At 41.7% G+C, this 16,383-nt stretch overlaps 1 protein-coding gene across 1 annotated transcript in view; it reads right to left on the reverse strand.

Moving 5' to 3' along the window:
- ANKRD54 (ankyrin repeat domain 54) overlaps positions 1-12,355 on the reverse strand; it is a 39,084-nt gene extending 26,729 nt beyond the window's left edge. Inside the window, exons 1-2 of the mRNA XM_075833663.1 lie at positions 12,102-12,355; positions 6,548-6,595 (exon numbers count right to left, since the gene is read on the reverse strand). Of these exons, the coding sequence (XP_075689778.1) occupies positions 6,548-6,595; positions 12,102-12,279 (226 nt within the window). The 5' untranslated portion in view covers positions 12,280-12,355. The remainder of the gene's footprint in view (positions 1-6,547; positions 6,596-12,101) is intronic.
- Between the last annotated feature and the right edge of the window lie 4,028 nt (positions 12,356-16,383).

Raw genomic sequence — 16,383 nt, forward strand, 5'->3', positions numbered from 1 at the left:
AGGAAATTTTAGAGCACTTCATGCTTTCCTCTGCTGACAAGCTTTATGGAGATGCCGATTCCATTTTCCAGAAGGATCTGGCACCTGCCCACACTGCCAAAAGTACCAATACCTGGTTTAATAACCACAGTATCACTGTGCTTGATTTGCCAGCAAACTCGACTGACTTAAACCCCATAGAGAATCTATGGGGTATTATCAAGAGGAAGATGAGACACCATACCAAACAATGCAGGCGAGCAGAAGGCCGCAATTAAAGCAACTTGGCTTCCCTAACACCTCAGCAGTGCCACAGGCTGATCACCTCCATGCCACGCCGCATTGATGCAGTAATTCATGCAAAAGGAGCCCCGACCAAGTATTAAGTGCATATACTGTACATACTTATTCAATAGGCCAACATATCGGTATTAAAAAATTGTGAAATTGGGCTTGCACAATATTCTAATTTTCTAAGAGACTACATTTTGGGTTTTCATTAACGGTTAGCCATAATCATCAACATTAAAAGAAAAAAAAATGCTGAAAATAGATCACTGTGTGTGTAATTAATCTATATAATATGAGGTTTAACTTTTTGAATTTAATTACTGAAATAGAATATCAAAAAGTTAATTTAATTAATTTAGAAGGACTAGTACATGTGGTATTGCCAAAATCATATAGACCGGCAGAATAAAATAAAATTGTCATTTATAGCCCACAGTGAACACTGTAAAAAAATAAAAATTAAAAAATCATTGTCCTGGTCACCTTGCTTGCCAAAAAAAAAAAAAAAAATTGCATGTACCCCAAAATAGTACCAATGGACCAAATAATTTTTTTTTTCCGTTTCCAAGTACAAAAATGAAGAAGCAAAAAAATGGCTTAGTCCTGAAGAGTTTAAATACTTTCTAATGAAAAAACAACTGTGGGCTCAAAATGCTCACTGCACCCCTTAAAAAGGGTGTAGTTTCCAAATTTGGGTTTACTACTTGGGGTCTTGTCTTACTATTTGAACTCAGAGCCCTGCAATTATTGGCCAATGCTATGAAAAAATCAACAAAATAGGCCTCAAATGCGCATCGTGTTTTTCAATTCTGAGCCCTGTCATATGTCCAGGCAAATGATAAATGCCTTGAGGGGCGTAGTTTCCAAAATGGGGTCACTTCCATTGTACACTGGTACCTCACGCCAAATATTATTCCTGCCGTGTGTCCTAACAGCAGTTTATGACCACATGTTGCCGTATTCGGCAGACATGATTTTACAAATGGTGGGTGGCTTTCTCCTCTAACCCTTGGTGAAAATGCAAAAATTCAATATTATAGTGGAAAAAATGTAATATTAATTTTCACGGCCTAGTTCTAATCAATTCTGCAAAAGAACGGTGAGGTCTAAATGCTCACTATACACCTAGATAGATTCCTTAAAGGGGTGTAGATTACCAAGTGGGGTCACTTTTGGGTTGTTCTACTGTTTTGGTCCATCATGGAAATGTGACATGACACACAAAAAAAAATCCTGCCGTATGTACCATCAGCCGTTTATTACCACTTTTGGATATTGCCGTAATCGGGAGAAATTGCTTTAAAAACGTTGTGGTTGCTTTTTCTCCTTTATTCCTAGAAAAAATTTATCTTTTTTTCAGACTTATTCCAAGAAATTTAGCAAAACAGCTGTGGTACAAGATGCTATTATGCCCCTAGATAAATTCCTTGAGCGGTGTACTTTCCAAAGTGCGGTCATTTGGGGGGGGGGGTCCACTGTTATGGCACCACAAGAACTCTTCAAATCTGACATGGTGCATAAAATATATTCTAATAAAATACTTTGCTTCTGAGACCTGTGTTTCAGTCCAGTAGCACACTAGGCAAACATGTGGGATATTTCTTAAAACTGTAGAATCTGGGAATTAAATATGGAGTTGCATTTCTCTGATAAAACCTTCTGCAGTACAAAAAAAAAAAACAAAAACGACAAGAACTTCGGCAAAAAAATAATTGGAAATTTATACATTTCACCTCTACTTTGCTTTAACCCCTTAAAGTGTAGCTAAACGTTCGACAAACTTCTGACATACCATAGTGACATGTCAGAAGTTTGTTTTGGTGGGGGTCCGAGCACGGAGACCCCCACCAATCGCTAGAACGAAGCAGCTGAAGCGTTCGTGTGAGCGCTCAGCTGCTTCGTGTCTGTTCGGCTATTTCCGGAAATTAATGCATCGGTGTACGGACTCAATAGAAAGTCTATGAGCCCGTACACCGATACATCGGCTTTCCGGAAAAAGCCGAACAGAAACGAAGCAACCTGAGAGGTCACACGAGAGCTCCAGCCGCTTCGTTCTAGCGATTGGTGGGGGGGGGGGGGGGGGGGGGTCTCCGTGCTCGGACCCGCACCAATACAAACTTCTGACATGTCACTATGACATGTCAGAAGTTTGTCGAACGTTTAGCTACGCTTTAAGGACATTGACTAGTTTGCACGTTCAGGACGCAGCCCCATTTTTCAAATCTGACATGTTTCAGTTTGTGTGGTAATAACTTTGGAATGCTTTTACCTATCCAATTGATTCGGAGACTGTTTTCTCGTGACACATACTTTAAGTTAGTCGTAACATTTTGTCGATACATTCAGTATTTTATTGTAAAAAACACCAAAATTTTGTGAAAAACTGCAAAAATTTGCATTTTTCTAAATTTAAATGTATCTGCTTGTAAGACAGATAGTAATACCACACAAAATAAATGCCAATTAACATTTCCCATGTCTACTTTAGATTGGCATCGTTTTTTGTACATCCTTTTATTTTTCTAGGACGTTACAAGGCTTAGAACTTTAGCAGCAATTCCTCATTTTCAAGAAAATTTCAAAAGGCTATTTTTATAGGGACGAGTTCAGTTGTGAAGTGGTTTTCAGGGGCCGATACAATGCAAACCCCCATAAATCACCCAATTTTAAAAACTGCACCCCTCAAAGTATTCAAAACAGCATTTGGAAAGTTTATGAACCCTTTAGGCGTATCACAAGAATTACAGCAAAGTAAGGATGAAAGTTACAAATTCTTTTTTTTGCAGCAATTACTGAGCAGACTGAAGCGTCCAAATTCGTTTACTATAGATGGCAAAGTCACAATAGGGTATGTGACATACAGCAAAAGGTCATCAGCGTATAAAGCAAGTTTAGTGTGTAGGGAGTTCACCACTATTCCTTTAATCGATGGGTTATTACGTATGGCATTAGCCAAATGTTCCATAGTAAGGACATATAAAATAGGTGAGAGCGGGCAACCCAGTCTAGTACCATTTGATATATAAAACTAATCCGAGAGCAAACCATTGACGTGAACCTGAGCTGTGGGCTTCGTGTATAAGGACATAATTATCCCAAGTAAATTATGTCCAATACCAATTTGTGACAAGGTCCTCTGGAGAAATTGCCAGCTGACCCGGTCAAAAGCCTTCTCGGCATCTACTGAAAGCAGACAGGTCGGGATACGGTGTTGTTTTGCATATGACATGAGTAAAATAGTTTTGTTCGTATTGTCCCTCGCCTCTCCCCCTAACAAATCTCACCTGATCATCATGAATGAGAGAGGGTAAAATTGGAGAAAGGCGAGAAGCAATTGTCTTTACAAATAATTTTACATCAACATTGATCAGTGAGATCGGACGAAAATTAGGACAAGACGTAGGGTCCTTCCCAGGTTTTGGTAATAACGTTATATGTGCCTCAAGCGACTGTTCTGCAAAACCACACTATCACGAAGTGATAGACTTGAATACCCCAGTCAAAAATTGAAAAAAAAAAAAAAAAAGTCCTGAAATGTCTTAGAAAATTTATTATTGAAGCCATCAGGCCCAGGACTCTTTCCCAGCTGAAAATCTTTCAAAGCCTGCATAACTTCAGCGTCAATTAAAGAGGCTCTGTCACCACATTATAAGTGGCCTATCTCCTACATAAGGAGATGGGCGCTATAATGTAGGTGACAGTAATGCTTTTTATTTAAAAAAACGATCTTTTTTCACAACGTTAGGCCTGATTTTGGTTTATGCTAATGAGCTTTCTTAATGCCCAAGTGGGCGTACTTTTACTTTCGACCAAGTGGGCATTGTACAGAGGAGTGCATGACGCTGACCAATCGGCATCATGCACTCCTCTCCATTCATTTACACTGCACTAGCGATATAGTTATATCACTATGTGCAGCTACATACACAAGCCCTAACATTACTACAGTGTCCTGATAATGAATACACATGACCATCCAGCCTGGACATCATGTGTACTCAGAATCCTGACACTTCTGAATCTTTTTTGTGAGATTCCGGCAAGTGAAACCAAATCTCGCGAGATTACGGAGCTAAACGAGATTTGGTTTCACTTGCCGGAATCTCACAAAAAAAAAAAAAGAGAGTCAGAAGTGTCAGGATTCTGAGTACACATGACGTCCAGGCTGGATGGTCATGTGTATTCATTATCAGGACACTGTAGTAATGTTAGGGCTTGTGTATGTAGCTGCACATAGTGATATAACTTCAAGATTTACGAGCGTCAAAGACGCCTCGCATAATGCGAGGAGGAGCTTTTACGTCTGAAACGACGCAGCTGTTTTCTCCTGAACGGCTGGTCCTGATAGGCTTCCTTCCGTACATGGCAGACATGGAGGCCATTACGTCTTTTTTTTTTTTTACATTGCTTTAGTGAAAGAATTGTGAAAAAGGTTTTCTTTTGGACTTTAAATATTTATTTAACTTTTTTCACAAATAACTATATCCTTTTTTTTCCCCCACATTTTATTAGTCCCCCTAGGGATCATTAAATCACTGGTACAATACACTACAATACTAATGTATTGTAGTATATTGTCTTTTTTACAAGCTCCTGTAACAGCAAGATCGCTGTTCCTGTCCATTAGTCCTGGGTGTCAGCTGTAATACACAGCCGACATCCGCAAAGTCGTGGTGCACGAACAGGTTAATGCGCAACGGGTGGTGCGGAGTGAAAATTAAAATTTTCCACTGATATGCCATTTGAGTGCACAATATGTTGTGCCAAGTTTGTGTCACTGAAGACAAATACCTCAAAATATTAAAATCGGGTTCTCCCGGGTATGGCGATGCCAGATCTGTGGGAGTAAACTGCTGTTTTGGCACGCTGCAGGGCTCAGAAAGGAGGGGGCGGCACTTGGCTTTTGGAGCGCAGATTTTGCTTGGTAGTGGTTCGGTTTGGGGTATTGCAGTTTATAATGTGGGGGCATATGTAAGCTGGGCAGAGTACATCAGGGGTATAATAATGGGGTAAATTTAGAATAATCCGCAGATATGTGCCCGGCGTCGCACTGATAAATGGTGCCCGATCTTATCCGCTTTTGGAACACTCTGCACATTTTGCATTGCGATATTCTGAGAGTCAGAACTTCTTCATTTCTTCTTCACCGGAGCTGTGTGAGGGCTTATTTGTTGTGGAACAATCTGTAGTTTTCATTGGTACCATTTTGGGGTACATGCATTTTTTTTAAATCACTTTTTATTCCATTTTTTGGCAAGCAAGGTGACCAAAAACCAGCAATTCTGACAATGGTTTTTAGTCTTTTTTATGGCGTTCACCCTGCACTATAGATGCAAATTTTACTTTATGCTGCAGGTCGATAGGATTACGGCGATACCATATGTATATAGTTTGTTTTACGTTTTGCAGCATTTGCGCGATAAAAATCACTTTTTTTATAAAATTTCTTTTTTTGTGTCACCATATTCTGAGAGCCATAACATTTTTATTTTTCAGTCAAAAAAACCTGTGTGAGGGCTTGTTTTTTGCGGGACGGGCTGTAGTTTTTAGATCACTTTTTAGTATATATTTTGCGAGGGGTGGTGACCAAAAAAAAAATAGTGATTCTGGCATTGTTTTTTTACGGTGTTCACCGTGCGGGAAAAATAACATTATAGATTTATAGTTGGGGTCGTTACGAACGCGGTGATACCAAATGTGTACTTTTAACGTGTTCATTTTTTTCCTATAATAAAAGACTTATTATAGGGGGATAAAAAAACCAAACATTTTTTTGTTGATGTAACTTGAAACTTTTATAAAAAAAAATTTATTATCTTTTTTTAACTTTTTGTACTTGTCCCACTAGGTGACACCTAGACTTGAAGCTCTGATCGCTGCGGTCATTGTCCGGCATCCGGTTGCCATGGGTACCATCGCCAGCCCCCGTGATTTCACGTGGGGGCTGCTGATCTCTGCTAAACTTTTTAAATGCGACGATTGCAATCGACCGCCGCATCGAAGGGGTTAACTGCCGAAATCAGCGGCTATGGGCCGCTGATCGGCAGCAGGGAATGCAGAGCGGCCACCCTGCACAGTTAACCACCACTGCGGTGTAGCGCCGCGCGGCGGTTAACTGCCGAAATACAGACGTAACTGCACGTTGAGGTGCGCAAAGTTACTGCTCATCTTGACGTGCAGTTACGTCAAGGTGTGGGAAGGGGTGAAAGTATAATACGTTAGTCAATATTTATTTTCTTCATGGATTTAGCGGTTGACATATATGTAAAAAACTTACCTGTGTCTAGATCATTTCTATTGGCTGCTTCTTGCAACTTCCGAAGAGCTGTGAAGAGAAAGGAAGGTAAATTGACTTATTTTACTATAAAACATTAAACAGCTAATTCGGAAATAAACGATCGGCTGTCCGGCGTATACAGCAGCATTGCTTAACCCTTTAACACCGAAGGTATTTTAAACCTTAATCACCGAGCAATTTTTAAAGTTTTTCCATCGTCGCATTCAAAAATCTATAACTTTTTTTTTTTGTGTCGACATGGCTGTATACGGACTTTTTTTTGTGGGACAAGTTGTATTTTATAATAGCACCATTTTGGGGTACATATAATTTATTGATCAACTTTTTAATAACTTTTTTTAGTGAGTTACTGGATAAACAACAGAAATTGCCATTTTTTTTGCGTCTTAATGTTACGCCGTTTATCGTGTGGTATAAATAACTTTATTCAGTGGGTCATTACGATTGCGGCGATACCAAATTTATATGGGATTTTTTTTTAGGTTTCCCTACTTTTACACGTTAAAAACACTTTTTTTTTCAAAATTATTTGCTTTTGTGTCGCCATATTTTAAGAGCCATAACTTTATTTTTTGACTACTTGTAGTTTTTATTGGTACCATTTTGGAGTAGATGCGATTGATCACTTTTTATCAAATTCTTTTGAAGGCAGATGAACAAAAAACAGAAATTCTGGCGTTGTTTTTTTATTATATTTTTTACAGCGTTCACCGTGCGGGTTAAATTATGTAATCGCTTTATAGTTGGCTTCGTTACGGACGCGGCGATGCCAAATATGAGAAACTTTTCTAAGGGGAAAAAGCGTTTTTTTTTTTAAAAATGTTTTACTTGGGACATTTATTTATTTATTTCAAACTTTAACTTTTTTTTTTAACTTTATTTTTAGTCCCACTGGGAGACTTTACTGTGCAAACTTCTGATCGCTATTATAATACACTGCAATACTTTTGTATTGCAGTGTATTATTGCTGGTCAGTGTAAAACGGACAGGCACCTGTTAGGTCATGCCTCTGGCATGGCCCAACAGGCTTTTACTAAAAGGCAGACCTGGTGGCCTTTCTTAGGCCCCCAGGCTGCCATAGAACCCATCGGCACCCCGCGATGCACGCGGGGATGCCAGTGGGATGAGAGAGGGAGGCCCCTCCCACTAAAATCTCTCAGATGCGGCGCTCTATAGAGCGCCGCATCTGAGGGGTTAAATATGATCGGAGACCACTGCTAGTGGTCTCTGATCGTTGCCCTGAAGCCCGAGGCTGTTACTAACAGCCCAGGCTTCAGCAGCACCCCGCACGATGCGGGGAAGGTTCTTCTGAAGTGCAGACGTGAAAAGGTGGTGCTTCAGAAGAACTACCCTGAACGGCCGACGTAAAAACACTATGCGCCGGTTGTTAAGAGGTTAAACTTGCCATGTTTACATGGGGAAACAAGCTGTGTAGCACTAGTCTTATGTTCATTAGTCCAATTAAGGCTATTATAAATATAAGGCTGGATTCACACGAGCACATTACTCCCGTAATGGATGGAACGTATTTCGGCCGCAAGCCCCGGACCGAACAAACTGCAGGGAGCCGGGCTCCTAGCATCATAGTTATGTACGATGCTAGTAGTCCCTGTCTCTCCGTGGAACTACTGTCCCATACTGAAAACATGATTACAGTACGGGACAGTTGTCCTCCAGCGAGTCAGTGACACCTAGCGCCATAGATAACTATGATGCTAGGAGCCCGGCTCCCTGAAGTGTGTTCGGTCCGGGACTTGCGGCCGAAATACGTTCCGTCCATTACGAACGTAACATGCTCGTGTGAACCCAGCCTAAGGCCTCACATGCACACAACCAAACTGGTTTTGTGGTCCGTAAAACCACGGACCTGTTGCGGTTCATCGGAACGCAAAACATTGTTGTTGTGCATCAGTGTGTCATCAGGACTCACAGACCCACAACAATTTGCCAGTATTGGTGAATTCGCAGATCCGGACCGTAAAACGACATGTCCTGAGTTTTTACGGCTTAAATCGCACTTCGGTAAAGTTTCTGTGTCGGGAGTGTTAATAGACATTGCATCCTTGCTGGAAGCGATGTCTATTCACTCACAAGACACTTCGGTAAAGTTACTGTGGGTGTATGAGACAGCCCAGCGTGATCTCGCGAGATCACGCTGTGCTGTGAATACAGATGGAAATGAATGGAGAGAAGTGTATGATGCGGATTGGTCATACACTTCTCTTCACAACGCCCAGTTGGTAAAAAATGCCCAGTTGTCTATTAAGAAACGAATTAGCATAAATCTAAAATTGCTAAAAAATTATCGGTTTTCAAAATAAAAACCACTGTTATCTATACATTACAGCGCCGATCAGATTATGTAGGAGATAGGGCACTTATACTCTGGTGACAAAGCCTCTTTTTGTTATGTTATGAAGGGGTTACATTCTGTTACTAGGCAGCAAATGTAAGAGAGTGCTTTGATGTACGTATATATATTTTCTTACTTGACCATCTCTGGTCATATGGCGTCATGGTGAGTTTGTCCCCTTCATTGGATGTTTGTGACTTTGGGCCCTGTTCACACTGAGTTTTTTGCAGGCAAAAAATTCTGCCTGGAAGAGTCAGCTCCGGTTTTTTTTAAGTGGTTTTGCACCACACGCGTTTGATGCGTTTTTTGGTCATCTCTTCAACAGGAAGATGAAATAACCAAGTGTTTTTTACGGAAAAAAAATTTGTTTATTTCCATCTCCCATTGATTTCAATCGGGTTTTTGTGGCGGAAAAAGCCTCAAGATCGGGCATGTCACTTTTTCCCGCTAGAGTTTTTTTTGCTTGCGGTAAAAATAGTGCCTCCACCTCCTATTGAAATCAATGGTAGTCAATTTCGTCCGTCTTTTGCGACAAAAACCATGGCAAAAAACTGTGTGAACAGAGCCTAAGAGGGTTTTACACCGAGCAATTATCAGGCAGACAAGCCTTCATATAACGCTCATTGCTGATAATTGCCCTGTGTAAACAGGGCAGCAATCAGCGGATGAACGAACAAACGCTATTGTTTCCGGTAACATCACGGAAACCTATTGACGTTAATGGGTCCCGTCAGCCACCGGCGGTATCCGTTCTGCAACGGAACCGTTGCTTACAGTATTCCCTTCTTCTGCTCCTCTGATGGAGAAGAACAACAGAATACCACAAAGATGTGAACAGGCCCTTAGGGTGTATTTACAGGATTGTTTTTTTGTTGCAATTCTTACAAAAATTGCACAATTTGGGTGCAATTATAAAATTGTGTCAAAAACGACTCATGTAAATACACCCTCATCTCACGGAGGAATTCTCAGCACTTGCACATGCAGCCTATGTTCTCAGTTCAAGGCCCAGTTGACATGGCGTTTTTGGCATCGGAATCCGTGCCAAAAAAAGCCTCAAATCTCCTTCCATAGATTTCCACGGACGTTTTTTGTCCGCTTGCGGGGGGAAAAAAGCATCATATTCTATTTTGGAGCGGGTTCCACTTATGAACCTCTATTGAAATCAATGGGAGGCGGAAAAAAAACAAAAAAAAAAAAACAAAAAACACTGCACCGTTCTGAGTGTTTTTTTGTTTTTTTTTTACCATAAACCACCCGCAGTTGTGAGACATTTACACTGCCGTCTAATAGAGGACAACCACTTTAACTTAGAGTCTTGCTTCATAATAGTTTCTGCCAACTGGAACTTTTGACAGTTAGGCTTCATGCACACCACCGTGGATTTGCGGCCATATACTATACGCAATTGGGCCAACGCACACGAGCATGGTTTTGACGGTCCGTGCATTGGCTGTAGTCCAGGCACAAAAATAAATAAATAGGACATGTCATTATACGGACCGCAATTGCAGTCCGTGCTCATTGAAGACCATGCACATCCCGTCCGTTCCGTAATCACAGACCGTGAACACCTCTACCGTCGTGTGCATGAGGCCTTATAATGGCAGCAACCTACAGGGAAGAGGAGTCTTCAGATACAGAGAAATATTTATTAAAAAAAAATTATTTAAATTGCACAAGCTAACATCTTTTCCTCTATTTAGACCTTGTTGACACATAGCACAAATACTTCACTATATCCGACAATTTCTGTGCATTAAATCCCCAAGAGAAATTCACATTCTGCAGATAATCTTCCCCGCAAGTCAATTTCCGCACTTTTCTGCGTATTATTTTCCACAGCATGTGGAGATTAGTTGAAATCTCATCCACTTTTCTGCTACTATAATGCGTTGCGGAATTGCCACAGCTTTTACAGCATGTGTGAACTTAGCTTTATACTTGGCGCCGTTTTTTGTGGGCATGGTGTAAAATGGCGGAGACCTGTTGTCCAGCTCTTTGTAGATGGGTTTTTGCAAGGGTGACACGTGGCACTTAGTCCTTGTAAGATTTGCTTTCCTCAGTTATGTACCGAAGGTTACATGCACATGACTGTTTTTGCCAGTGCGCTATCCGTTTTATTTTTAACAAATAGCACACGGACCCATTCATTTCTATGACCACATGCACACTACAGTGTTTTCCACAGCTTCGTGTATGGGCCATGGGACTGGGCCGCCAAACTCCGAGCAGGTCCCATTCCTCACCGTGTTTGCATCTTGGTCTCATCCGTTCAAGTCTATGGCGATGTGAAAGCCATGGACGGCCGTATGCAGTCTGTGTTTTGCGGAGGGTTTGCTTGACGACGGGGACCACGTGACCTCAGGAGGTTGGGACAAGATATTGACATTTCCTGCCTTCCATTTTTTTTTTTTTTTGCAGATCCATGAATATGAATGACATCCAGACATACGGAATGGATGCAAAGGACACAAAGACAAAGCAAATGCGTTGTTTTTACGGGCCACAAAATACAAACGGTTGTGTGCATGTAGCCTAATAAATATATCTTATGTACTTTGCTTCAGTAGATTTGCAGGAAGCGATTACGCGACTGTTCACATTACCGCTAGTCTCGGTTCCGTCAAGTTTCTGTTGCATTTTAATGGCCAGAATTGCAATAGTGTGCAGCTCTGGTTTTGTCACTTCTGACCTTTATTGCAATGTTTTATGATTTTCTGGTAGCCGTACTCCAATATATGGTAATATATTGCTATTTCCGTTAATACGCATCACAAGACAATCAGAGCGGTTTACTGAAGTCAAAATATTGACCCTACTGCAGAAGAATAAATAAATGGTGTTCATATCTATGGCAAACCAGGTCCACGTTTTCCCACAACTACGGGTCTGTTAAGGGGTTTGGCCAATATTTCCACATAAAAGCGACAAACAATATTATTTAACAATTCTGTACATCTCCACGGGCACATTATCATGGTCTTTAATTCTGGGATTACCATGTGTAGCTCTATATTCTGCATTATGTCATGGCTTCTACCGACTGTAGCTCACGTGAGTCATAATGGACAATTCTGTCAAAAGCTTTTATTTACAGCACACCAAATGTATACACAAATCATAAGCGACGTTCTTCCTAGAATCTAGAACCTTCCCCTTTGACAGCAGCAGCTTACCGTAGCTTTCCCTGGCCAACGGGCACAACCTGTAACGGTGCTGCCGGTGAGATTTTACACGGCCTCCAGGACTCCGTCCTGGTTTCTCAGGCTCTTCCCATAATGCTCTCAGTAGCTCAGGGACTTCCGAGCCCAGTTCTCCAGGAAGGGCCGACTTCCCCTGTCCCTCAAGCTCCATCTGCTCCTCAGACTCCAGACAATGAACCAGGCTGAAGTCACCATGACGATCAGCGACCCCAGCCAATAAGCACTGAGGAGGCGTGACGTCGAACGTTATACGCACAGGAAAGCCCCATAGTAGAAACGACCAATAGGAACACGCGACGTCGGGATAATTTGCATACTGTTTGAAAGCTGATGATGATGATCAAACTATTCACCTATGCAGCTGTCTGCTGAGCTGTGAGATACAGAGAAGAAAGGCCATAGCTACACACTGTCCGTTATATGCTGCGGTCATGCAGAAAACAAATATATAGTATTTCACATTGCTGAAGTTGATTTGGGTATGTTCACACGCAAACTCAATAACATCTGAAAATAAGGAGCTGTTTTCAAGGGAAAACAGCTCCTGATTTTCAGACATATTTTAAGGCTGGGTTCACACGACCTATTTTCAGACGTAAACGAGGCGTATTATGCCTCGTTTTACGTCTGAAAATAGGGCTACAATACGTCGGCAAACATCTGCCCATTCATTTGAATGGGTTTGCCAACGTACTGTGCAGACAACCTGTCATTTACGCGTCGTCGTTTGAAAGCTGTCAAACGACGACGCGTAAAAATACAGCCTCGTCAAAAGAAGTGCAGGACACTTCTTTCAGACGTAATTTGAGCCGTTCTTCATTGAAGTCAATGATGCACAGCTCAAAATTTACGGCTGTCGGAGAAGCCTCGCAAAATGCGAGGAGGAGCATTTACGTCTGAAACGAGGCAGCTGTTTTCTCCTGAAAACAGTCTGTCATTTCAGACGTAAAAGCTTGCTACCGTATGCACATACCCTAAGCCTCTCACGATTTTCGCTGCATTTTTTACGGCCGTTTTTTAAGCTGTTTTCTATAGGGTTTGTTCACATGCTGAGTCAAAAACGGCTGAAAACAGCCTCTGATTTTCAGGTGTTTTTGAAGCTGAAAATGAAGCTTCTTTTTATTTGGAGCTTCTTTTCAGGGTATGTTCACACGCAAACTCAAAGACGTCTGAAAATACGTCAGACATTTTTTGGGTATGTGCACACGATGAGAGGCTTTTACGTCTGAAAAGACAGACTGTTTTCAGGAGAAAACAGCTGCCTCATTTCAGACGTAAAAGCTCCTCCTCGCATTATGCGAGGCGTCTGTGACGCTCGTAAATCTTGAGGGTATGTTCACACAGCGGGGGTCCGTAACGGCTGAAATTACGGGGATGTTTCAGCCTGAAAACATCCCCGTAATTTCAGCCGTACCGGCATGTGCAGGCGCTTGAACGGCGCGTCAATTACGGCCGTAATTAGCGCTGCTATTCATTGGAGTCAATGAATAGCGGCTCCAATTACGGCCAAAGAAGTGACAGGTCACTTCTTTGACGCGGGCGTCTATTTACGCGCCGTCATTTGACAGCGGCGCGTATATATACGCCTCGTGTGAACAGACAAACGTCTGCCCATTGCTTTCAATGGGCAGATGTTTGTCAGCGCTATTGAGGCGCTATTTTCAGACGTAATTCGGGGCAAAAACGCCCGATTTACGTCCGTAAATAGGCCGTGTGAACATACCCTCAGCTGCTCTTCATTGACTTCAATGAAGAACGGCTCAAATTACGTTGCAAAGAAGTGCCCTGCACTTCTTTGCCGAGGCAGTCAACTTACGCGTCGTCGTTTGACAGCTGTCAAACGACGACGCATAAATTACAGGTTGTCTGCACAATACGTCGGCAAACCCATTCAAATGAATGGGCAGATGTTTGCCGACGTATTGTAGCCCTATTTTCAGCCGTAAAGCGAGGCATAATACGCCTCGTTTACGCCTGAAAATAGGTCGTGTGAACCCAGCCTTAAAGCCACTTGTGATTTTTGCTGCGTTTTTTACGGACGTTTTTGGAGCTGTTTTCTACAGAGTCAATGAAAAACGGCTCCAAAAACATCCCTAGAAATTAACCCCTTAGTGACCAGCCCATTTTAGGCCTTAATGACCAAGCTATTTTATTCGTTTTTCTATAGTCGCATTCAAAGAGCTATAACGTTTTTATTTTTTTGTCTACATAGCTGTATGAGGACTTGTTTTTTTGCGGGATTAGTTGTGCTTTTTAATAGCACCATTTTTGGGTACATATAATTTTTATATTAACTTTTATTAACCTTTTTGGGGGGGATTATAAAAAACAACTGAAATTCCGCCATTGTTCTATGCGTTTTTAAATTGACGCCGTTCACTGAGCAGCGTAAATAACATGTTACCTTTATTCTATGGGTCGGTACGATTACGGTGATACCACATATGTGGAGGTTTTTTTATGTTTTACGACTTTTGCACAATAAAAACACTTTTGAACTAAAATTATTTGTTTTTGCATCGTCGCTTTCCCAGAGCCGTAATTTTTTTATTTTTCCATCAATGTAGTGATTTTTTGGGCTTGTTTTCTGCGGGACAAGACGTAGTTTTGAATGGTACTGTTTTGGGGTACATGGGACTTATTGATTCATTTTTATTATGACTTTTTTGGGGGGCAATGGAAAAAAATTGCAATTTCGCCATAGTTTTTTGCGTTTTTTTTTTACGGTGTTCACTTTGTGGTTTAAATTACATATTAACTTTATTAATGGAGTCATTACGGTCGCGGCGATACCACATATGTGTACTTTTTTTTTTTTTTTACACTTTTACTAAATAAAACCACTTTTTATGGAAAAAAATGGTTTTATTTATTTTTTTACTGTACTTTTTATTAATAATCTTTATTTCACTTTGATGACTGATTTTATTAGTCCCACTAGGGGACTTTACTGTGCGATGTTCCAATCGCTGCTATAATGCTCTGGTATACTTCGTATACCAGAGCATTATTGCCTGTCAGTGTAAATCTGACAGGCAATCTGTTAGGACGTGCCTCCGGCGCGTCCTAACAGGAATATGTCCAGGGCAGACCTGGGGGCTTTTATCAGTCCCCCGGCTGCCATGACACCCCATCGGAGACCCGCGATTGCATTAGCGGGCCGCCGATGGGTGACAGAGGGAGCGCACTCCCTCTGTAAACAAAGTTAAATGCCGCGGTCGCTATTGACTGCGGCATTTAATGGGTTAAACGGCCGCGATCGAAGTAAACTTCGATCGCGGGCGTTGGAGCAGGAGCTCAGCTGTCATCAGACAGCAGAGCCCCGGCTCCTGCCTGCACGGGAGACCCGTGCAGGACTTAGACTAGGCTGACGTGAAAAGGCGTCAGCCTAGCCTAAAGCCCATTAGTGAATCACGTAAAAAGGCGTATTAGTGGTCACTAAGGGGTTAACACTTCTTTTTCGCGGTCGGAACAGAATACAGTTTTTCTTATTGAAATCAATGGGCAGATGTTTGGTGGCGTTCTGCTTCCAATTTTTCAGGCGTTGAACATACCCTTGCAAAAAAACGTCTGAAAATATGGAGCATTTTTAAAGCTGAAATGTTCACATGGAGTTTTTTGCAGGAGGAAAATTCCTCCTGCAAAAACTGCTCCAGACGGTTTTTGCACAGTGGTTTAACAAAATCTCGTCAAAACACTCGTTGAGGCGTTTTTTTCCTCTTTCTGACTGATTGAAATGGGGTTTTGGAGGCGGAAGCCGCCTCAAGATGGGTCATGACGCTTCTTTTTACCGCGACGCGTTTTTTTTACTCGCGGTAAAAAAACTTGTCCAACTCCCATTGAAATCAATGGGAGGCATTTTCGGGCGGTTTTTGAGGAGTTTTGCGGCGCGGTTTCCGCGTCAAAAAACTCGTCAAAAAAACTCAGTGTGAACAAGGCCTAAATGAAGCTTTTAATTTTGAGGCGTTTTTCATAGTGTTCAATGGAAAATCAGCTCCAAAAAACGCCTTAAGGCCCTGTTCACACAGAGTATTTTGACAAACTTTTTGGAGCGGAAACTGCTCCACAAAACTCGTCAAAAACCGGCCGAAAATGCCTCCCATTGATTTTAATGGGAGGCGGGGGCGGTTTTCTCAGGGACATGCCCTATCTTCACGCATTTACGCCTCTGACCTCCCATTGACATCAATGGGAGGCAGAGAAAGCGTATTTTGCAGTTTTTTGCCCGTAGCACTCAATGGCCGCAGGCGAAAAA

Source organism: Rhinoderma darwinii, chromosome 7 (assembly GCF_050947455.1).
Source record: "Rhinoderma darwinii isolate aRhiDar2 chromosome 7, aRhiDar2.hap1, whole genome shotgun sequence".
Classification (NCBI taxonomy): Eukaryota; Metazoa; Chordata; class Amphibia; order Anura; family Rhinodermatidae; genus Rhinoderma; species Rhinoderma darwinii.